The following is a 20,907-nucleotide window of genomic DNA, read 5'->3' as shown; positions in this document are numbered from 1 at the left end:
AGCACTCGCAACAACCTCAAACAAACACTATACCCGACCGGAGTCGACGCAAGCATGTCAACGCTATGCTCAGACAACTTTCCTGCCGGCCCCCGTGGACTAGGAACGTCCGTCTTTTCGACTCCCTCCCACCCGCCATCCGCAGTCACCAGTATGCCGGTGCCAGCAGCCGACCGGTGAAGCTCAACGCATCGCTGATGTCATTCCAGACCACCCGGAACACCGTCAGCCTCTTTAATGGACTGGATGGTGCCATTCCGGATGCAGATGTCACTTTCTTCAATGAAAGTGTTCTCAGGCTTCGGCGTGCTCTTCATATCCGTGATGTAAAGCGCGTATGGGAGTGTTGGTCGCAATTGAGGGACAGGAAGCTCCTGAAGCTACTCGGACCAGAATTACAGAGCTACTCTCTGCAACTTTCCAAGCTCTGCCCTCGCACAGCGGAAGTGGGACAGGCGCAGAAACTCAAAACCATCGAAACTATGGCGTTGTACTCCGCAGGGCGGGGTGCCGTTGCTGCTCTTGCAGCTTGTATGACTGCATATTTGCAAGTAGGCAACTCTCGCGCAGTTATGGACCTCTTCGACAGCTATCTGAATGAGCTCCACGAGTGTCGGGGAAATCCTTTGCCATCCGACGTCCTTCCTGCAGAAGGACAGGGAGAAGAAGACTTAGAAGACTTCACCTCAGGGCCTTCGTCCGATGCCTCCCGGCAAATTCCAGTTCCCCACACTATCCTCCTCGCGCTGATCACTGCTTTTGCCATTGACAACGCTTTTCCCGCTGCCTTGCACGCGTATCTGCAATTTCCGAGGAAATTTCCGAAAGATATGGTAAAGCAATTCCTGTCGCAATTCTCCGATTCGTCTCTTTGCTCCAAAGTGGAGAGTTATGTCCAACGGCTACATATAGCAAGATATCTGTCTCAGCCTCGTCTTCTCACGTATCGCACGTCTCTGCTTGCAAGCAACTCGGACGATACAGGGCTTCAGAGGCTGTATAACCAGGTCATCGATGGGCTCGGTGGTGAAGAAGCGTACATCACTGTCCGTCCAGCCGAGCTCACCGAGCGTAAGCCCGTTGCACTAGAGGAAATAAACTGGGCAGCATTCTTGACAGCCTTTCTCAAGTGCAATCGTAGGGATCTCGGCGTATCGTTATGGAATGACATGTTAAGGTTTGGCGCCAAACCGACCGCCATATCTTGGACGGCACTGCTGGATGGATATGACGGCCTGAAAACGCCGGAGGACGCAGAAAAAGCATGGAACGTTATGACTGCCCATGGTATGGAGCCATCCGCGACGACCTATCGTGCCATCATATCTACGTTTTTCAACGCTCATGAACCAGCCGGTGCTCTCCGATATTTCCAGCTTTTTCAACAGCGGCTTTCAGAAGGGTGGGAGGCCGACATAGGGGATTGCGTAGCGGTATACAACACAGTTCTCCATGGCCTTCTTATCAATGGTCGCAGTGGGGATGCCCATGCGCTGCTACAGCACCTCCGGGAGAAGGGACCCAAACCTGACATTGTCTCATTTAACACAGTCCTGCGCTACCATGGTCGCCGAGGTGAATTCCGCCATGTGTCTCGTATCCTGGACCAAATGAGCGAGGATGGCCTTACTGGTGACGTCTACACCTTCTCGACTGTACTTTCGTCGCTGCTTAAGATTGGGAGGACGGACGCGACGGACCTCATTCTTAATCTTATGCGAAAACAAAACATTGAGCCGAATGCTGCTGTTTTCTCAGCCATCATCGACCACCAAGTTCGAGAAGGAACGGAGCAGGATTTACAGGCAGCGATGGAGCTTCTCCGGCGCATGGAGCGGTCTCCAGAAGCGCGGCCAAACGATATAACGTACACGAGCATCTTGGCAGGATTGCACCGCCAGCATTGGGTGAACACAACATTTACACACGAGTGTAAACGTTATGTTCTTGGGCGGATGAAAGAACGGGGAATTCAGTTTAACCGTACGGTCTACCACATCTTACTCAAAGCGTGTTTAGAAAACCCGGCGCCGGAGGGACTCCAGGAGGCAATGGGGTATTACAAGGAGATGGTGAAGAAGAAAGTTTCATTGAGCTACGATACGTGGTATGTGCTATTACGAGGGCTTATCAGCAGGGAGGCGTGGGACGTTGCAGATGAGTTGGTGCGAGACCTCAAGCGACAGATGATACTGCGTGGGTCATTGGAAAACTTGGTTTCAAGGGTCAGAAAGCGAACGGCTTGGAGGAAGAGGTTAGGACCTAATGTATATTTATGACTTGGTCATCGAGTGCCTCTGAATGATGTTCATGATGAAATAGTGGGATGCGTCACCGAGGAAGAACGTCCTCCCCAAACCGACCCGCTTGTAGCGGTCGTACACTGAAGGGGTCGTTCAGCCAGGCGGGAGACAAAAAAGTGTCAGCACGCACGCCAGTAACTGGTTTTTCTTCCTAAAAACTTGCCCACCCAAGGCAAAAGCAGAACGAGGGCGAGTTGCTGCAGTTCTTGCATGCTCTCCTCCCACTCTTGCTGGGCGAGCCGATAGTCCTCATCTGACTCATAAGACAAGTCAGAGGCTGAATCCAAGGATGTCTCCGAGCGAGGCATGAAAGCTAGTCTAAAGGGGGTCTCTCTGTTGGTTTACTACCGTACAGTCGACCAAAACCTGTTCAGCGCCGTCCAAGTACTTACGAGGGTGTATAGCCACTGTTCGCTGATGGCTGTGGCGCGGCGGGAGTTTGGTTTGCCAGAGACTCCACCCAAGTGTTTTAGTACTTACTGTCAACGGATCGCGTGTGAGAGAGACGCCGTCCCCTTCGTTTGTCTCGCCCACTGCCAGTAACGACAACTGTCGCATTGTAGATGCCATCATGTCAGACTTGTCGCCTCCCTCTTCTCGACCTAGGCTCGTCGGGCAACCCCTACTCTATGCAATCTCAATCTTCGCTAGCCTGGGTGTCTTCCTCGTATGTCGTTTGTACTCTCCTGCTTCAAGCGCCCTAATCTTCTTCGTCCTCAGTTCGGTTATGACCAGGGGTCCGTTTTTTCTAGGCCGCCTGCTGACCTTCGTTAAGCTCACCTTCGCTCATCCAGTGTCATGTCCGGCATCATTACCGGGCCCTACTTTAAGCAGTTTTTCAACTCACCTGGTCCGATAGAGGTTGGGACTATGGTAGCAGTGCTAGAACTCGGCGCCCTCAGTACGTAGACCCCTCTTGTGTGCACTCTAAGCACTCACCACCTCGTAGCCACGTCCATCGCTGCTGGTCGCGTGGGCGACATCATCGGAAGAAAAGGAACGCTTTTCATAGGCGCCTTGGTGTTCACCATTGGTGGTGCCATCCAAACATTCACTACAGGATTCTATGTCATGATTATAGGTCGAGTCGTCAGTGGGTTCGGTGTCGGGTTGCTATCGTGTGTTTGTCGCATCTGTTCTCTCTCGCGTGCTCACAATGGTCCGTAGCACAATCGTCCCAATATACCAGAGTGAAATTTCGCCCCCGGATCATGTATGTAGCGTTTACCTCTGCCTACTTCGCCCCGCCAGCTAATGACTCTGTAGAGAGGTGCCCTTGCTTGTATGGAGTTCACAGGCAATATCGTCGGTTATGCGTCCTCAGTTGTAAGGGTACTATACAGCGGTGGTTCATCAATGGGCTGATACTGTCTGCAGTGGACGGATTATTTCTGTTCTTTCATTGATTCAGACCTTTCTTGGCGTATTCCCCTCTTCATTCAATGCGTAATTGGTGGAATTCTTGCAGCTGGTAGCTTGGTCATGCCCGAGAGTCCTCGGTAATGAACAATCTTGCGTCGGGATCATCTGCTTATCTCCTCTCGTAGATGGCTTATAGACACCGACCAAGATGAGGCTGGAATGCGGGTCATCGTCAATCTACATGGAGGTGACCCCAACGATATCGTGGCGAAGGCCGAGTTTCAAGAAATTAAAGATAAGGTGATGGAAGAGGTAAAGTCAACGCTGTTAGTGTTATGGGCAAGTGACGATATTAGTCAGCGGGGTGAGAGTCGGTCCTACGCAACTATGTGGAAGAGGTACAAACGTCGCGTTCTTCTTGCCATGTCCTCCCAGGCTTTCGCTCAACTGGTACGTTCGCTTCTCCGCTAATGTATATCTATCTAATATTTGTTTGGTTTGCGCAGAACGGGATCAATGGTACGTTCTTGCACTTTGTTTTCTTCCATTTCCCCCTGACATTCATTGTTGTGCAGTCATATCTTATTACGCTCGTAAGTTCGATTATTACTATGTAAATGTGCCCGCCGCTAATGCACGGGTCAAGCTTCCGTTTTTGAAGGTGCCATTGCTCATGTACGGGTTGGAACTCGTAACTGACTTGTCTGGTAGAGGCTGGATGGCTCGGTCGGGACGCTGTACTGATGACTGGCATCAACGCCATAATCTATGTCCTGAGCACAATCCCTACGTGGGTCGTCTCCATACGTTTTAGATAACTTACACGTTTCACATAGATGGTACTTGGTGGATCGATGGGGTCGCCGGTTCATCTTGCTCTCCGGTGCAGTCACTGTGTGTCATTTGCTATCGCACATTCATCCGTATTCTCATTCTATGCCCAGATGGGCATCGCACTTGCTTTCACGGGTTGGTGGATGTATATTGATGTCCCAGAAACCCCGCAGGCGGTAGTCTTCTGTGTCATTGTATTCAATGCTGCATTTGGCTATAGGTATGCCCATTGAGGTTTTTATAGTCGTGTTGACTCAATTCTGGCGAAGTTGGGGACCTATTCCGTGGTTGTATCCCCCTGAGGCAGGTCGACGTGCACATACACGATGTTTTGTCCGAAATTAATGGGAGTTACAGATTATGCCGCTCACCTTCCGCTCCAAAGGTGTTTCACTTTCTACAGCGACAAACTGGTGGGTACGGCGGCTTGATGAATGACAGCGATTTAATGTAGTCTCAGGGCATTCAATTTCATTGTCGGAGAAACCACCCCTTACCTACAGGAGGTTATCACTTGGAGATTATACCCCATGCACGGGTTCTACTGTGCATGCAGCTTCATTTTGGTTTACTTCCGTACGTCTGACAAGCGTCTTATTGATTCATACTAACCGAAGGAAGTTTATCCGGAGACCAAGGGTGTACCCTTAGAAGAAATGGACGCTGTTTTTGGCGAAGGTGAAGTGGTCATCCGTTCTGTATTGTCGCCATCTCAAGGCATTTTTCAGAGGAGAGACTTGATTATGAATCCGAACGGGCCTCTCTCATGTCCAACCATTCCGGCCGAACGTCTGTTCGCTCCCGCGGATCTGCCAAGAGCGCCAACCGTGGGCGACTTAGTCGGTTGTTGTACGGCAACGACAGGAGCACGTATCAGCCCATTGGGGATCATGAAGAATAGGAACTCGCGAGGATGGAAAGCAAACCCGACGATGAGACCGATGAGATCGAAACAGCTCATGATGCGACGGAGGAATTGATGATCCCTTCCTCGTCGTCACAGGCAGATGCTTCCAATGAGCATGCTGCATAGTCATTGGCTTTATGACCTCGTTCATCGTCCTGCTACCGTGTGCCGACGTTGCCACTGTGGCGTTATGTAACGCAACACCTCGCTTTTGCTTTGTCCCTGTGTGCGTGGTCTCCCCGCGCTTTCCATCCTCACGGTATAGTATAATCTGGCTATCGCGGTGGCTGGCATATGTATTTTCCTGTTTTGAATTGTTCATAGTCTGTATCTTTACACCGTAGTTGAAGTCAAGTGACGATGCTCAGTTCTCGAGATTTTCGGACATGGGGTGCATCGTGAGCCGAGTTCATAAGCTTGAGTATGTAAGTTGGCATATGTGTACTGCACCCAGCGCGGTCACGTGGTCATCCAATGCGTTTTCTTCTCTCTTCACCGACAAGATATCCAGGCAGCAGCTGGGCATGTCGACATTGTCAACAGCGATGTCACAGGGCCGTTCTGGCGCGTTATCTTGGATCATTCCGTCATTCAAATCCCACTGGAGAACAGGAGACGGACGGTTTTGAAGCAGCTGGCATACGGCCCACGGTGGCTTCTTCGCTCCGTGCTGCGTTTCCGAATGTAAAGCACCCGACATTAATGCAGAAGAAGTTGATTTCAGCGATGCTTGAGAAGAACGATATCGTGCTGCAGGATTATACTGGCAGCGGCAAGTAGGTGTTGCTATGCCTCATAATATGTTTTGAATTTGGACCAACTATGTGACAACACATAGGTCGTTCGCGGTAATGCTTGCGCTGCTGAGCAAACGCCGGGTCTTCGTTCGCGATTCCGAGGATGACAAAGAAAAATCAACGAAGAAGGGCATTACTACCCTCCTTATTGTTCCTCATCGCGATCTCGCATACCAGTACCTCCATTGGATCCACAGTATCGTCACGGCAAGGGATAAGTTGTCCCTCTCGACAGTACCATCTATAGCAAAAGTTCTTGTCCGTGGATCTCATTCGGAAAGTGTCTACAATGATTTTAGTCACCTAATCGTGTCCCCCTCATCGGACCTGTCACCGCTTCGCCGCGATCCGCCACATATACTCATTGGAACTCCAACTGCGATAATGGACGTGATTCTCCGCGCCCCCGAGTTCTTGCATTTGGACACCTTGTCCACGGTGGTCGTGGATGAGGTAGATTCGCTCCTTGAGTGGGTTCCCTCACACACGTCACTGAGCACTCGCAGGAAGATCGAGAAGAAGTTCGCGAAACATCCCATGGTGCTGCGCCAGGTCATGGATGTTATACTTGGTAAACGGGAGGTGGATCATTCTCCTAGTTATCGCGACGACCGTGTTCGACAGCCCCAGTTGGTGTTCCTGAGCGCGACCATGCGAAGCAGGCTCCGGAAGGCGTTGTACGACTTCGAGTGGTTGAAATCAAGACGTGTTGTCTCGTTAGTGAATGCGCCCTCTAAATCGCTTCCAGCTCATGCATTGAACCGAGTGGCGATTCATCATGTGCTCGTGGTTTCCGAGGATGGAAGTATTAAGAATCTCCCGGGGGCCCACTCACGAGAAATAGATGAAAAGATTCTTGGCATAATGTCCAACCAGGACACGGGCTTTACGGAAAACGAAAATGATTTTCTATATGAGGAGGATATGATGGTAGTCAACGAGGCTGATGCAGGTGGGCGTTTGTGCGCTAGACTATGATCCGTGTCTCACCCGGTACAGATATTCTGAATGCTCCGCTTGCGATCAACCCCGCCATGCTCGAAGCTGTTGCAACTACTTTCGCACTGGATGTTCCGCAAGTTGCGCTTCTCGTTTTACCTGCAACAGCTTCCTTGCGCAAGGTTATTTTCGAGCTGCGTCAACTGGGCGTGAATGCCCACGCCTTAGATCTCTTAGGAAATGCAGCTGATTTTATTCACCTCCGTTCTCAGGATGGTGTGGTGACTGACAATCCGACGTTACTCGTCTCTACTCTATCTACCACGCGTGGTATTGATTTTCCAGAACTGTCACACGTCTTCTTGCTCGGGATACCAGAAGGCCGATCGGGGGACGCATATTTGCACATCGCAGGAAGGGTTGGTCGATTTGGTAGACAAGGTAAGGTCGTCACCATACTCGAGGGACAGAAAGAGGAAGGGAAGAAAAAGAAGGGCAAGGTGATGGTCAAGGACGAACCTAAGAAGATGGCCGTTATATTGAAGCAGATGGGCATTTCGCCGACTAGGCTGGAGCACTTCGAGTGACGAACGAAAGTGTAATTGACAGTTTATGTAAGGGGTACTTCTGCAAATGCTTGCATCGATGCGATCGTTGTGCGGCTCGCGGTAAGTAGAGGGCTGTAGTATACGTTATGAATTACAAACGACCGCAGTGGAGGCCAAGGCATGCCCCCTCCGTGCGATGCAAAGTAGTGTGCATATCGCAAGCATGCTGGAAACGCAAGGCCGGTATCTTCAATACCTGCAGAAAACAAAAAAAAACAAAACAAAAACAAAAAAAAAGGGAGAACCGAGATATGATTAAATGACGATTGGCGCCAGGCCCTCAAATGCAATAGTAAATGTCCGTCTTGACGACGCTCGTTGGAGGGGTGCCTTCAGAACTGATTTGATGACGTTATTTCTGGCTTCCCGCGGGCACGTTCTCCCGCTCCTCTCATCTCGGCCAGCGTGTCCCCTCCCCGGCTTTTTGGCCTCTCACGTCGTCGAGGTGCAGTCGACGCTTATACCCCGCTGCTACCAGCACCGTCAGCGGTTGAATGCCTTCGAACATGGTTCCCCTTGCCATCAGACTGGGTCTCCTGTCATGTCTTCTCCTTTTCTCGTCTCTCTTTCGGCATGTTTCAGCGCAGTCGACGTCGATTCCAACCACCACCACTTCGGGCCAAGCAGCGTCCACTTCGTCTCTCTCATCAAATCTTACCACTACTACCGCTACTATTACCCCAAATATTACCATCTTCCCTGTTACTACTTCGGCCACTCTCACCTCGGTTAGCCAGTCTGGCTCTCAGAACGTGACCATTGCAACTGTTGTACCCACCGCCTTTAATGTTACCAGTACATTCGCTTCACCTACTGCAACTTCATCCACTACTTCGTCCGCCACCCCAACCCCCATAGTGCTTGCAACCAAAATCACCCCTGCATTTGGCGTCCTTGGGGCTATTCTCGTTTTGACAGGTCTACCTAGTGCCTTTTGGGGTCACAAGAACCGATGGTAGCAGGTCATTCCCTATCTTGTAGATGGTCTACTAATATTGTGCTCACAGGACTTCGTTCTTTCTCATTGGTTTCTATACCTTCACGCTTGTGTGTTTCGTTCTCATCGCCAAGTTTGGTATTCTCCCTGCCGTGAATCCCCCGAGTGCCACGCTACAAGGCATGTTTGTCTTGTCGTGCGCAATATCTGGTATCATGGGTGGTGCCATCAGCATATTCTTTTGGAAGGCTACCAAATATTTCATTGGCGCCTGGGGAGGTTTTGCCGTCGCCTTGTGGATCCAGTGCTTCAAGGATGGCGGCCTCATAACTCCCGTTGGTACCCGCTGGATAGTATACATTTGTAAGTCATGCCGGGGCTTTGTTGCGCTTTGCACTCATACCAACTATCACCGCTCAAGCTTTGGGAGTGGTTGGCTTTGTTTTGTGTACGATCCCAAAGATTCACTGGCACATCTTACTACTTGCTACTGCATTCGTTGGTTCCTCCGTCTTTATGCTCGGTGTCGACTGTTACACTACTGCGGGCTTGAAGGAGGTCAGTGTAATTCCCTCGTCATCCCCTTGTTCTGACTTTTCCTCGCTAGTTTTACGTGTGGAATCTTGGATTCACTGGACTTTTCCCCAAATATACCGACAGCGGCATTGCTTTTCCCGTCTCCCAGACCATGCAAATCGAACTCGGTCTTATTGGTGCGGTTGCACTAATGGGTGGCTCCGTGCAACTGCGCATACTACGTGTCCTGCAGCGCAAACTCAAGGAAATCGCCGAAGAACAACGACGTAGAGACGAAGAAGCTGAACTCGATGCTTCCGGCCGCTTTGCCGACCTGGAAAAGGAGAGAAAGGAATGGGAGAGCGATCACCCGCCACTTCGTATGCATGCTCGGACCGGAAGTGGATACTCCGGCACCCCTCTTATGAACGACTTTCCTGCGTCTAGTTCCAACGAAGGTCCTTCGTCTACCAACACGCTCATTGCTGGCCGTGGCCGATACACCTCCGGCGTTTCTGATTTCTTGGCAGCGCCAGTACCGGATGACGATGTGCGGCGAACGGCGAAAAGTCACCTCCAGAAGGGACTCCTCCCTAACTTGGATCTTGGTACCGGCATCCAGGATGATGTCCCGACCGGCTTCATCACAGAGACGGAGCCTGAAAGCAAGGAGTCCAAGGCGGCCAAAGAAGCGAAGAAGGCCGAAATTTCGGCAGAGCTGGAGGCGTTGTCCCGCAAAGAGGAACTGCTCACCGAGATCCAAACTATAAGGCGCTCCATTGATGCGCTGCGTTCCGACACACCCGGCGTGGATTCCGATGATTCCCGCTCTCGCAGAATTTCGCTCAGTTCCAAACGCACACTGAGCTGCGACCTCGACACCGTCACTGGCACTCGTCTGCACGCACGACCACCGAGACAGCCTGATCCCCGCGTCCGCACCCATTCTATGGAGTTCTCCAAGATTATTGATGCTCCCCCCTTGGGCGCGTCCATTAGCCGCCCTACAAGCGTGCCTCTTAAAAATGAGGACTGGGATTCATATGTCCAGGATCGCAAGCTGTTGCAGCCTCCTTCCGGCGTGACTGCACCTATACCAACGACTCCTGTGTCTTCACGACTGCCCATGCCGGCTGCTGTGAGCGAGGCGCTGGCTCAACGCAAGCGTCGTGAAAGCAGTTTACTTGATTTCGGTGGTATTGACATTACGCTGAAGGACGTTTCTGAAGAAGACATCCCGATTGGTAGTCTTGCGGGCATGAAATTACAGCCGAAGCAGAAGGGACCGCATACTAGCGGTAGCATACCTCAAGTGCTACTTCAACAGCCGGGCTCTGCATCAGCACCGGAACCACCTTCAAACAGCGTCCCGTTGATTGTGACACGCCCCAGGCCAGTCAAGGCTACCTCAGTCGAGGCCACCAACAGTAATATTCCGATTGTGCTCCCACCTAGCCGACCATTGAAGGCGGCGGCCCTGGAATCGTCAAACAGCGCACCCTACATCGCTTCTCGAGGTGGAACTGCTGTCCCCCTGAAGCCTGAACCCCAGCGTGTGGCGACGTTTGAGGAGCTGGAGGAACGTCACCGTCAGAAGATGAGGGGGTTGCAGGCACCACTGACACAGGTTGAAAAGGAGCATGCCGAAGTTGAGGCGGCGAAGAATCGCTGGGAGCGATCGCGGGCTATTGAACGGGAGGTGGTGAATAAGAGGCAGGCTGAGAAGGCTGCACAACTCGAGCGAGAGGAGAAGGTTCGACGGAAGTCGCAGGATGGGTTGGGAAAGCGCGGGTCCACCCTTCTTGACTCTGGCAAGACCGGTGATAGGAGCTCAAACGTGCTGAACGCGGAGAAACTTGCAGTTGTCGGAGGAAAGTCTTCGCCGTCGTCGAAGAGACAATCGATAATGCGGGTGGAAGATTGGCAACGTCACCAACAGGATGCGGAGATAGGTATTCGTCCTGACGCGAGTGGCTCGAAGCGGGAGTCTCGTTCGATGGCTCTTGCGACGGTCCCCTTCCCTGGACAAAATAGGGCGCGCGAGAAGGGGAGCGATAGGCGACGGGCGTCTGGCTCCCCGCGCGACCCTCCCAATTGAATCGCTTCTTTTGTTTTTAAGGACGAGATTGTCTGCAACACATATCCATTCATTTCATGAACTGGGACGACATTTTTTCGACTCATTCGGGGACGGTACTGAAGGCAAGAGTTTATTTTCTTCGCTTTTCTTGTTTTGTCCTCGACATATATAATATGTGATTGTTAGAGATATCCGTACAACATTTTCATCTTTCATTACACGGCTGCGGACTTTGAAAAACTGTCGAATCTTTGGGGAAGGGGTGGAACCATTGATGATGGTATGGGGAGGCAGGGCACTCTCCGTAGATGACTACGATGGCCCTGCGCCGCTCCAGGACGGCGCCAAGCTCGCTGCTTGAGGAGCATGACAGAAAATGCGTCGGTTTGACGCGAGCAAGGACGGAAGGTGATATACACGCAGGAGCATCATCATTTGATAGGGACGAGAGAGGGGATCCGTTCAACCTTGCGGGATTCTTTCCGCCGACGAGCTTTGCAGTGGAGAGGAGCCTATGGACGGAAGATGGTGGGCACTCGTCGTTCTCAGAGTCAGACAGTGACTCTCCACGGACGCCGGAAGACAACGATGCGATCGCTACAGGAAGTGCACTGCCAGGTCAGTCGGTCGTCATGGTCAGCTGTCTGCATATGTGTTCGCTGAAACTGTATTCTAATATTCCACAGGGAAGGTGATGCGGTGGTTGGTGGGACTGCTTGAGCCGGGGTCTTTGTTTTGACATGTTTGTGCCGTATTTATAATGCGAGTTCTCACGGGCCTCCTGTGTGTGTGTTTTTTTTTCCCACCTCTCGCTCTTCGTTCCCACAGCTGGCAGTGAGCACGAGTGAGCTTGTTAAGTGATCCCTGGCGGGAAGTTTATTATGAGGACGTTCCACCCCTTCGCATCCTCCCCACACGGCCAGATGCCCGACTCAGCACAGCTCGACGCCCACGTACAACAGCCTCAGCCCCTCCACAACAAGAGCGAGTCCCCCCACCCGTCCTCGCCCTCCCAGCTCTCCCCAAATCTACTTGTGGACTCGTCCCCCTCCGCTAACACCGAACAGCAGCAGCACATCCCCCAGCCGTCCACCTCCAATGGCACCCCTCAACTCCCTCACCCCTCTCTCGCGGCCGCTCCCCCTTCCGTGCTCTCAAGTCCAGATCCAAACGCGTCCATTCAGTCCATCCTCGCTGCAAATTCAAAGGACAAGGTCCTGCAGCAACAAGACCTCCACCACTCATGGGTCATCCCCTCCGTATCCGCACCTCCCCAACACACCACCCTCGTCTCCCAGGTATGTCCATCCTCCGGCGCTTAATCATCCGAAGCGACCGCTCACCTGTCACCGCGTCTCCAAGTCCCAAAGCACCAAGAACGGCAAGCGAAAACTAGACGAGTCCGAGCAGAACGACCCCCATCCAAAGATTCGCCGTACTGTGCGCAACCATGTCTCCCAAGACCCGACTCGCGTCATGCCGATGACAACGGTCATGTGTCTTCACGCGGCAGTAGCCCAGAAATCATACGGCAGCGAAAAACGCTTCCTCTGCCCACCTCCAGTTGTCCATATCCAGGGCCCTGTATGGCAGATGCGTTCCCAGCAACTGGCCATGGCAGTCGTCTCCGAACAAGGGGACCGCTCCCATGATCAAAAGACCGTTCTTGACAACAACATGACTGGCAGTTTCAAGTTTCTCCATGTAACCGGTACTGCTAAAGCCAAGAGTTTCTTGCTTTCTCTTGATATCGTGGATCCACCCCCGTCTGTGTCCGGGGATAGCAACGAAGCAGCACCCGGCCGAGTTTGGGCTACCTTTGATTCAGCTCCTGTAACAATTATATCTAAGCCATCAAAGAAGACTGCCAAGACACGTAACATTTCTTCGTGCATCCTTGCTGGTGGTCCAGTTTCCCTCTTCAATCGCATCAACTCTCAGACCGTTCGCACGAAATACATGACGATTGAGTCCAGTCAATTGTGTGCCAGTAACTCTGCTTGGTCGGCATTCAACGTCAACGTCGTTCGGCGCCCAGATGATGCCCCGCCACCACATGGTACGTCCTCACGTGACTGGAACTGTATCACACTTCGATGCTTACGATCACTTTCGCGGACCGTTGGCCATACCAGGCGGCCCACAGCCAGTGACGTATGGCTGTGAAATCGTGTTATCCGATTCACTATCCAACATCGCAACATCTCCCCTTATCATACGCAAGGTCGACAAGGGTCGGGTCTCGCCCGAAGATGGAGGGCCCGTTAGTCAGATGCAAAAGATAGCTCTTCAAAGAGTGAACGCTGACGGTTCTAGACATTATCTGTCCGCCGCAGGGCCTATCCCTGGCGCTCCAGGTGTGGTATCCCCATCTACTCCTGGGGTCACCTCGCAAGGCGGAACACACCCTCTGATCTTCCAAGCGCCTCGTGTCAGAGAAGAAGTAAAAGAAGGTGTGCGGATACTGTCCGACGAAGTCGACGACTATTTATGCTGGACCATAGTCGGCATATGTATGTTTTTGCCATCAATGCGAATCTTGGCTAATCTACTGTTGTGTAGCGAAATTTCAGTACACGTTCTTTGATGCATTTGGTCAGAACAACTCTATACCTGAAATGCCCATAACTCCTTTCCCCACACTCTTCACCGCGCCAGTTTATCGTGCTGCCAACAATTCGTTGGAAATGGCCGTCTCGCACTTCTTTTATGATGACCCTAAGACACATTCACAACAACCACTCGCTGTTTACCTTGGCAATATAGGTCCGCTGCGAGCCCGATTCTTTCCAGCATCTTCACCAGGTCCGCTCACGAATGTCGCATCATTCGGTGGTGGTGTCCCTGGACACTCACTAGAAATGCCTTCCACAAGTGAAGCAGGTGTTGCTGTACCTGCCCCAGTGTCCCCCGGGAGATACGTCACACAGCCACTGCATACGATCGTCACTGTGGATATGCCATCGTTAGCCGAAGTTATAAAGGCGCTGCAAGAAGATGTCATGTCGCCGAATGGGCTGACTCCAGGCGGCGGCGGCCCTCACATGTCGCCACCGGGCATGGATGCCAGAAGTGGTGGGCAAGTGGACGGTGCGGCTGCGAGCGGTTCGCAAGTTTCAACAAGTGCCCCATTGCCAACGATTGCGGGCAGAAGTCTTCCCCTGTTGTTTATCAGAGCGTATGACGGTGTGGGGTACCACTCCGGGCGAACGATTACATGTGAGAACGTGTTTCAATCAATGGATCTCGGCGTCATGGCTCCGGGGCACGTTCTGTCACCCCCTGGTGGAGCTACAGCGGACCCTAACTGGCTAGCTGCGGCCCAGGCTGCTGCGACGGCTGCGACTGCGGATGGCGGTCTACACGGCTGGACGTTGAGAGTCATGTGAAGATATTTGGTTCGTTCCATTCGGGTTATCATGTCGCTTTTCATTCTTGTTGTCAGTGTCATCGTGTTGCTTTGGACACTGCTAAGCTTGATAGCCACCTCAGTGAGAATTGTTTTGTTGTGCACATCCTATTATTACTATCTGGTTCTTGTTTCATATACTTTCATACCTCGGCGTGGATGATTTTTTATTAGTTGCCAAGCAGATTTATGTCGTATTGCCGTTACACTACCGCCGATGAGTCTGCCCGTGGAACGTGTGATGGGATGGAACGTTGGGGTGTCAACTTGGCAGATGACAAGTCAACACAAATTAAATGAAAGGATTGGATGGCTGGTCCAACGTTTGGCACAGGCCTTAATTTGCGCTGATCCATCCGACGTTAGTACGGAGGTACATAGATTTGATAACAATCTTACGCTAATCTTAACTTGTCCTGGACCACCATCATCGTCGGGTAAGTACTAGCGTCCCTTCCCGTCCCCAACCAAGCGTTTCGAGAGAGAGGTACTGGTATATGTATATCTTATATATGACCTTCCTCCTTTCTTTTTTCCACTCCGCAGTTCGCACCAGAGCTGACTCCCTTATCCATCGCAGTCTCCATCTCACCCAGCTGCATCGTTCCGCTCAAAAATCATCCACCATGTTCACCTACGATGGCACCCGATCCCAGCTCGAGTGGTTCTCCACACTCAACATCTCGAAGGCTCCAGTGCCAACCCCAGAGACCAAGTTCCTGCGCAAGGTGTGTCCCCCTCTCCTTATCCCAGAACAAAGAGCCGCCTATGCAATGTTTGTTTGTCCCAGACTTCAATCATCGCCACGATTGGTGCGTATATGGACGCCGCTAGACCATCTGTCCACCCTCATCTCCCCTGCAGGTCCCAATACCAATTCAGTGGAGAAACTCGCGGCCCTCAGACGGGCGGGCGTCAATGTTGGTTAGTGCGATCCCAATCTGACAGTGGTGATCCGCCACTGACAGCGCGATGATGGTTGATATGCATCAATAGTTCGCATGAACTTCTCTCATGGCTCATACGACTACCACCAGAGCGTCATTGATAACACGAGGAAAATGGTGGCCTGTAATGTCTTATCTTGTTTTCGCATTTTACGTTTCACTGACTGTGTTACCAGCGGAGCCAGGACGTCCTGTCGCTATTGCTCTTGACACGGTTAGCGGGATTTTTTTTCGCGTTCCTTGCGCCGGCCCTGACGACCCACGTCATATTTTAGAAAGGCCCTGAGATCCGAACTGGGATGATGAAAAATGGAAAAGACGTACGCATGCATGTATGCGTCGATTCTACTCCGATTGATGTCCGAGTTTTCCTAGATCCCCATCAAGGCGGGTCATGAGTTCATCATCACGACCGACGACAAGTATAGCGAGTGCTGCGACGATAAGATTCTCTGGCTCGACTATGTATGTTTCCCGGTCCCGATTTCAGGTGCTCTGCGGGTTATACTCAGTTGCATATAGAAAAACCTTTCCAGGGTGATCTCCCCAGGAAAACTCATCTACATCGATGATGGTAATTAAAGCTGTCTTGTCGTGCCACACTGATTCACCACTCCATCAGGTATTCTGTCCCTCTTGGTTCTTTCCATCGACGGACCCACCGTCCACGTCCGTGCTGTGAACAATGGCACCCTATCTTCTCGCAAGGGTGTCAACCTTCCGAAGACCGACGTTGATCTTCCGGCGCTCTCTGAGAAGGACAAGAAGGATCTCCAATTTGGTGTTAAAAACGGTGTCGATATGATTTTTGCCTCCTTCATCCGACGGGCGCAAGACGTCAAGGATATTCGCCAAGTTCTCGGCCCAGACGGCGCCAGCATCAAAATCATCGTTAAGATAGAAAATGAGCAGGGTGTGGAGAACTTCGATGAGATACTCCGAGAAACGGATGGTGTCATGGTTGCCCGTGGTGACCTTGGCATCGAAATCCCTGCTAGTCAGGTGTTCCTTGCACAGAAGATGATGATTTCCAAGTGCAATATTGTTGGCAAGCCCGTCATTGTTGCAACACAGATGCTCGAGGTAAGCGTCTTGTGCTTGTATTGGATTATTCGGGAGCTAATGCTTCCCTCAGTCGATGACGGTAGGCCAGGATGCTTCGCCTGAAACATAGCTATTGAACCCTATTAGTACAATCCCAGGCCCACCCGTGCGGAGGTCAGCGACGTTGCCAACGCAGTTCTTGATGGTGCCGATTGTGTTATGTTGTCCGGAGAGACTGCAAAAGGAGGTTATCCTGTCGAGTCTGGTATGTGAATTACCGTGCCTTTTCTTGTTTCCTGGCTGAGGGAAACACTAGTTCTTATGATGGCTGAGACTTGTCTCATTGCCGAGTCCGCTATCTGCTACCCACCCTTATACAACGAATTGAAGTCCGTCCAGCCTCTCCCCACGGATACGGCTGAGACGGTTGCAATTGCTGCCGTTGCAGCTGCATCGGAACAGAAGGCCAGTGCCATCGTTGTGCTATCCACCAGTGGCAACACCGCCCGCCTGGTGTCTAAATACAGACCCGTGGCACCTATTATTTGCGGTACGTTCAGCTCAAGAGTATTTTCTACGTCGGTGACGGGACCCTTCTGCAGTCACACGTAATGAGCAAACCGCGCGTCAAATCCACCTGCACAGGGGGTGCTACCCATTCTGGTACCCCGAACCCCGTGGCGTCCATGAGGGCCAATGGCAAAAGGATGTAAGTGACACTCTGTACAGTTGGGAGCTATTCCACGAACGCTTCGACAGGTGGACAACCGCATCCGGTTTGGGTTGAAGAATGCGCTCGCTTTGAACATCATCAAGACAGGCACAACCATCATCGCCGTCCAAGGATGGAAGGGTGGTCTCGGACACACCAATACGCTTCGTATATTGTCTGTGCCCACCGATTCGGCTGACCTGGAGATGCAGCCGCTCGGTTCGCAGTGAGCTGGGAATTGTATGAAGATGAACGCATTTTTTCTCCTTAGAAGCCTGCAATGATGTACAGTCTACCATAGTTTGGCAGAATAGATCTGAGACCCAACGGTTCGTTGGGGCCGCGATTAAGTTTCAAACATTCCGACGATGATGACACGTACTTAGGGAAAAGTGTATTGGCTGTGCGACTGCGGCGAAGTAGTTTGTTCGCACGATATTGTCGGTCTTACACTTCGGTTAGCAACCAGATTTTACGCCAGGTCTCCTTTCACCGCACATACGACGGTGTCCTCGCCGTTCGCTGGGCTGAATGGCCATCTCCAGCTACTTCTCTACCCCGCAACGGGCCAATGGTTATCCAGAGAAAACCCGTCTTTCCAATGGCCTTCCCACTTATTCTTCGGCAGTCCAGGAGAAAATGAACAGACACGGTCGGTCTATGTCATGGGTGGTCCCCGTTACTGTTGCTATCCCCGGCGTTCGCACCCGCCGTCTGCGTCTTTATATGCCAAACCTCAGTCGCGTCCACCATCTGGGTATTTCTCGCTTCGTCCGCAGACGCGGTCCAATGGTACTTTGCTTCCTTGTCATCATCTCCGTCTTCGCCGTCCTCTCATTTGCACGGCGGTTCGGACCTGAGGAAAAGCAGTGGACGCCAAACTTTGGTGAACCATCTACCCTCGTCTTTGGTCGCGAAGATTTGCAACGCATATGGAAGTGGGAAATTTCCGGTGGTCACTACCCAAGCAAACGCGAGAGTGAGTCCCATGACCTTCTTGCACTATCACCACCTCAACCAACTGATTTCCACAAGTTCCCGAACAAATAGGGCTGACGGAGCCTCCCCTCAATCCTGCCCTCCCCCCGCGAAAAGCTCCATCCCTACCCTCACGCTTCAGACCTCCTCCGGGGCCCGTGTCCACTACAACGCGTGGTGATGGTCCGCGACGCGTCTACCTTGATTTACAGGGCCAACCTCCCGGTGTTGCATACCCCCCTCGCCCCGTTCCTGGTTCGGTTGCTGACTTGGACAGTGTCATGGACCATTGCGACTTTTCGCAGAACAAAGTAGGTCCTACAGGCTTACAACACTGATACACCGTGCTCATCACAATCAAGTATGTGCGTGATTGTCTAGAAGTCTTACGAGTGGGCGCTGGCCTCGATAATGGCAATCATGTCCGGCGAGGAAAAATGGACGAGTGGAAATACATCTATATGGAGCAAGATCGCGAGAATTTCACCGAGCCTGCTCAGATGTCCTTGGGTAACGTAATGGCACCTCGACCCCTCCAGTCCACGGGCATCCAAGACCCCAATGCGGGCCTCATCAAAAAGCGTGGTGTAGAATGGGAAGCTCCACTAGAACTTCGACCTACTTTACAACATACCCCGTACTCGAGTCTTCCATCGCCCTGCGACCCAGAGAACCCTCGCGTTTTCCATCTCTTTTGGACTGGTCCGTTTACCGACAAGCCCTACCTCGCTCTTCTATCTTTCCTCTTTACTCAGAACCTTGGTCTTCACCTCAAAGATGGCTCGGAGCCAAATGTCTGCAGACCGGAGTTCTGGCTATGGATTAACCCAGGCCCTGCAGCTTCCATACCCAATCCAAATGCACTCGGCGATATGTTCGATCAACTCAAAACGAATCCTTGGGCAGCTCCCTTCTTGCACCCGCGGTTTAAGGACGTGATTAAATTCAAACTTTGGAATACCACGGAGCAGCTCGACGGAGTTCCAGAGATCAAAAACGAATGGCGCGAACTCAGAGAAACGCTATTTAATTCCGGTGGCCACATCATCAACGTTCCCGTCGAAAAGCAGCAAACTTCCTCAAGTATAGTCGAGGAAGCGAGCAACGCCACGAACGTTGACGCCAAGCCGTCAGCTACTGGTGGTGATAAGTCAGATGAAGACGACATGCTAAATCGCTTGGGCTCCAAGTCCTCGTCTTCCTACGACCGCCTCTCCGTTATCTTGTCCGATATGGCGCGGTTCGTCTTATGTCACAGGTTCGGTGGTATCTATCTCGATGCAGATACCATCTTTTTACGAGACTGGGAGGAACTGTGGGGCTGGAAAGGTGCTTTTGCTTATCGATGGTCCCGCCTGAAGAAGTACAACACCGCTGTGCTTCGCATGAACAAGAATTCAGCCCTGGGGTCGTTCCTTTTCCGTACGGCTCTTAGGAATGGTCTTGACTTCCATCCTATGACGGTTTCTCGGTACACAAAGGATGCACACCTTGAAGGACTGTTGTTACGCCTTCCAGATGCACTGTTTGACTCAGCATGGCTTAACACCGAAGTATTCCAACGCGAGAGACCACCCCAGCCTTACTTCACTGAGTAATACCTCGTGCCTTCACAGTGAGCCACCCGCTAATTTATTCGCTTCAGGTTTGCCGACTTCTTCGACACTCCAGCGCAGTCGAGTGCACAACCCCAGGCACTAGGGTTTGATGGTTTCTTCCGTGGGGCGTATTCCTATCACTTCCATAACTTCTGGTGCGTATCGATCCAGATTCATGAGTACATCATCCAATTGGCACTGTCAGGTGGAAGCCTTTTGATCCTTCGCGCAATTGGCCAGATCTTGGCCCAAGGTTTTCTGCTGGCGAGAAGGCAGCCCGTGCTGCTGCAATGCCTGATATCGATCCCGAAGAATGGGCAGACAAAGTTGCTGATGATAAAAGAGACCTCGATTGGGCGACTGTTCTTAAGCGGACCTTTGAAGCATACATCCGAAACGAAAGACCAAACATGTACGGCGAATGGCTTCAATGGTAACGTTGAACCCAAGCTCCGAGTGCTTTTGCTTCGTGCTTTCACGTTTGGTCAATCGATCTTGGCCCGATATCACTGTTCTTCAATATCCTTAAGAACACAGAATTTGCCACTCTTTCTATTGTTGGATTAGGACCTCAAACAGACCGCGACGTATACCTTTCAGATGATTATAACTTGTCGTGTATATCTTTGCGGACCGTCATAGACAGCCGGTGGAGGATGCCGAAACCATAGGACTTGCTTAGGTCTTAACGTAGCCGATTTTAATGGTCTTTAGCTTTACGCACGAGCATTTGAAGGCTTGAAACGCGACGCTGCATGTGCAACACTAAACAGATAAAATAAAAAGGTGGTCGCGTAACTTGTGTAGTATGACGCTATGACGCTGCATTATGACGCTGCATCTGTAACATTAAACAAACAAAAATAAAACAGCTGATTGCGCGACTTTTGCAGCACTGCTCCTGCGCAACTTTTTATACTAACCCTGCATAATTTT

The 20,907-nt window shown here is 51.6% G+C and overlaps 8 protein-coding genes across 8 annotated transcripts; 7 read left to right on the top strand and 1 right to left on the bottom strand.

Moving 5' to 3' along the window:
- Nucleotides 1–65: 65 nt before the first annotated feature.
- F5J12DRAFT_892265 (uncharacterized protein) lies at nucleotides 66–2,266 on the top strand (the record flags this gene model as incomplete). Its single annotated transcript, XM_051747561.1, has 2 exons — nucleotides 66–2,165; nucleotides 2,225–2,266. The coding sequence occupies 2 exons, from the start codon at nucleotides 66–68 to the stop codon at nucleotides 2,264–2,266; spliced, it is 2,142 nt and encodes a 713-aa protein (XP_051600579.1).
- F5J12DRAFT_70908 (uncharacterized protein) lies at nucleotides 2,053–2,717 on the bottom strand. The gene is made up of 4 exons (XM_051740610.1): nucleotides 2,696–2,717; nucleotides 2,434–2,647; nucleotides 2,263–2,383; nucleotides 2,053–2,212 (listed from the first exon to the last, which is right to left on the bottom strand). The coding sequence occupies exons 2-3, from the start codon at nucleotides 2,609–2,611 to the stop codon at nucleotides 2,274–2,276; spliced, it is 288 nt and encodes a 95-aa protein (XP_051600578.1). The 5' UTR covers nucleotides 2,612–2,647; nucleotides 2,696–2,717; the 3' UTR covers nucleotides 2,053–2,212; nucleotides 2,263–2,273.
- Nucleotides 2,718–2,874: 157 nt separating this feature from the next.
- F5J12DRAFT_719774 (general substrate transporter) lies at nucleotides 2,875–5,400 on the top strand (the record flags this gene model as incomplete). Its single annotated transcript, XM_051741192.1, has 18 exons — nucleotides 2,875–2,970; nucleotides 3,024–3,040; nucleotides 3,098–3,204; nucleotides 3,253–3,421; nucleotides 3,471–3,516; nucleotides 3,570–3,629; nucleotides 3,681–3,802; nucleotides 3,851–3,982; nucleotides 4,022–4,115; nucleotides 4,172–4,234; nucleotides 4,379–4,455; nucleotides 4,502–4,559; nucleotides 4,610–4,719; nucleotides 4,769–4,832; nucleotides 4,857–4,912; nucleotides 4,960–5,075; nucleotides 5,121–5,192; nucleotides 5,228–5,400. 18 exons carry the CDS (start codon nucleotides 2,875–2,877, stop codon nucleotides 5,398–5,400), a joined length of 1,632 nt encoding a protein of 543 aa, XP_051600577.1.
- A 443-nt stretch (nucleotides 5,401–5,843) lies between these two features.
- F5J12DRAFT_741676 (P-loop containing nucleoside triphosphate hydrolase protein) lies at nucleotides 5,844–7,873 on the top strand. Its single transcript, XM_051742031.1, has 3 exons — nucleotides 5,844–6,182; nucleotides 6,245–7,155; nucleotides 7,203–7,873. Exons 1-3 carry the CDS (start codon nucleotides 5,881–5,883, stop codon nucleotides 7,727–7,729), a joined length of 1,740 nt encoding a protein of 579 aa, XP_051600576.1. The 5' UTR covers nucleotides 5,844–5,880; the 3' UTR covers nucleotides 7,730–7,873.
- A 114-nt stretch (nucleotides 7,874–7,987) lies between these two features.
- Nucleotides 7,988–11,446, top strand: F5J12DRAFT_70793 (uncharacterized protein). Its single transcript, XM_051740593.1, has 4 exons — nucleotides 7,988–8,705; nucleotides 8,758–9,050; nucleotides 9,109–9,245; nucleotides 9,295–11,446. Exons 1-4 carry the CDS (start codon nucleotides 8,245–8,247, stop codon nucleotides 11,299–11,301), a joined length of 2,898 nt encoding a protein of 965 aa, XP_051600575.1. The 5' UTR covers nucleotides 7,988–8,244; the 3' UTR covers nucleotides 11,302–11,446.
- A 632-nt stretch (nucleotides 11,447–12,078) lies between these two features.
- Nucleotides 12,079–14,932, top strand: F5J12DRAFT_827726 (uncharacterized protein). The gene is made up of 4 exons (XM_051745576.1): nucleotides 12,079–12,581; nucleotides 12,646–13,342; nucleotides 13,419–13,796; nucleotides 13,846–14,932. The coding sequence occupies exons 1-4, from the start codon at nucleotides 12,165–12,167 to the stop codon at nucleotides 14,670–14,672; spliced, it is 2,319 nt and encodes a 772-aa protein (XP_051600574.1). The 5' UTR covers nucleotides 12,079–12,164; the 3' UTR covers nucleotides 14,673–14,932.
- A 181-nt stretch (nucleotides 14,933–15,113) lies between these two features.
- On the top strand, nucleotides 15,114–17,741 carry F5J12DRAFT_827713 (pyruvate kinase). Its single transcript, XM_051745575.1, has 15 exons — nucleotides 15,114–15,179; nucleotides 15,273–15,420; nucleotides 15,483–15,504; nucleotides 15,557–15,616; nucleotides 15,689–15,763; nucleotides 15,816–15,853; nucleotides 15,915–15,959; nucleotides 16,015–16,104; nucleotides 16,162–16,213; nucleotides 16,262–16,722; nucleotides 16,775–16,783; nucleotides 16,831–16,948; nucleotides 17,000–17,233; nucleotides 17,286–17,392; nucleotides 17,443–17,741. Exons 2-15 carry the CDS (start codon nucleotides 15,319–15,321, stop codon nucleotides 17,623–17,625), a joined length of 1,596 nt encoding a protein of 531 aa, XP_051600573.1. The 5' UTR covers nucleotides 15,114–15,179; nucleotides 15,273–15,318; the 3' UTR covers nucleotides 17,626–17,741.
- Nucleotides 17,742–17,828: 87 nt separating this feature from the next.
- Nucleotides 17,829–20,805, top strand: F5J12DRAFT_827707 (uncharacterized protein). The gene is made up of 5 exons (XM_051745574.1): nucleotides 17,829–18,374; nucleotides 18,431–18,684; nucleotides 18,736–19,967; nucleotides 20,019–20,126; nucleotides 20,177–20,805. The coding sequence occupies exons 1-5, from the start codon at nucleotides 17,927–17,929 to the stop codon at nucleotides 20,406–20,408; spliced, it is 2,274 nt and encodes a 757-aa protein (XP_051600572.1). The 5' UTR covers nucleotides 17,829–17,926; the 3' UTR covers nucleotides 20,409–20,805.
- The last annotated feature ends 102 nt before the right edge of the window (nucleotides 20,806–20,907 follow it).

Source organism: Pisolithus orientalis, assembly GCF_024613125.1.
Source record: "Pisolithus orientalis strain OTSU chromosome Unknown F5J12scaffold_12, whole genome shotgun sequence".
NCBI classification, from domain to species: Eukaryota; Fungi; Basidiomycota; class Agaricomycetes; order Boletales; family Pisolithaceae; genus Pisolithus; species Pisolithus orientalis.
The sequence above is the reverse complement of the archived record's forward strand: the minus strand, read 5'-3'. Positions and strand labels throughout refer to the sequence as shown.

Coding starts and splice junctions, on each gene's coding strand:
- F5J12DRAFT_70908 (XM_051740610.1), bottom strand. CDS start 2,611: ATGCCTCGCTCGGAGACATCCTTGGATTCAGCCTCTGACTTGTCTTAT. Junction 2,384..2,433: donor AAGAAAAACCAGTTACTGGC/GTGCGTGCTGAC, acceptor CGACCCCTTCAG/TGTACGACCGCTACAAGCGG.
- F5J12DRAFT_741676 (XM_051742031.1), top strand. CDS start 5,881: ATGCGTTTTCTTCTCTCTTCACCGACAAGATATCCAGGCAGCAGCTGG. Junction 6,183..6,244: donor GATTATACTGGCAGCGGCAA/GTAGGTGTTGCT, acceptor GACAACACATAG/GTCGTTCGCGGTAATGCTTG. Junction 7,156..7,202: donor AGTCAACGAGGCTGATGCAG/GTGGGCGTTTGT, acceptor CACCCGGTACAG/ATATTCTGAATGCTCCGCTT.
- F5J12DRAFT_70793 (XM_051740593.1), top strand. CDS start 8,245: ATGCCTTCGAACATGGTTCCCCTTGCCATCAGACTGGGTCTCCTGTCA. Junction 8,706..8,757: donor TGGGGTCACAAGAACCGATG/GTAGCAGGTCAT, acceptor TTGTGCTCACAG/GACTTCGTTCTTTCTCATTG. Junction 9,246..9,294: donor CTACTGCGGGCTTGAAGGAG/GTCAGTGTAATT, acceptor TTTCCTCGCTAG/TTTTACGTGTGGAATCTTGG.
- F5J12DRAFT_827726 (XM_051745576.1), top strand. CDS start 12,165: ATGAGGACGTTCCACCCCTTCGCATCCTCCCCACACGGCCAGATGCCC. Junction 12,582..12,645: donor ACACCACCCTCGTCTCCCAG/GTATGTCCATCC, acceptor CGCGTCTCCAAG/TCCCAAAGCACCAAGAACGG. Junction 13,797..13,845: donor CTGGACCATAGTCGGCATAT/GTATGTTTTTGC, acceptor ACTGTTGTGTAG/CGAAATTTCAGTACACGTTC.
- F5J12DRAFT_827713 (XM_051745575.1), top strand. CDS start 15,319: ATGTTCACCTACGATGGCACCCGATCCCAGCTCGAGTGGTTCTCCACA. Junction 16,214..16,261: donor ACTCATCTACATCGATGATG/GTAATTAAAGCT, acceptor CCACTCCATCAG/GTATTCTGTCCCTCTTGGTT. Junction 17,393..17,442: donor AGGGCCAATGGCAAAAGGAT/GTAAGTGACACT, acceptor ACGCTTCGACAG/GTGGACAACCGCATCCGGTT.
- F5J12DRAFT_827707 (XM_051745574.1), top strand. CDS start 17,927: ATGGCCATCTCCAGCTACTTCTCTACCCCGCAACGGGCCAATGGTTAT. Junction 18,375..18,430: donor CTACCCAAGCAAACGCGAGA/GTGAGTCCCATG, acceptor GATTTCCACAAG/TTCCCGAACAAATAGGGCTG. Junction 18,685..18,735: donor GCGACTTTTCGCAGAACAAA/GTAGGTCCTACA, acceptor ATCACAATCAAG/TATGTGCGTGATTGTCTAGA.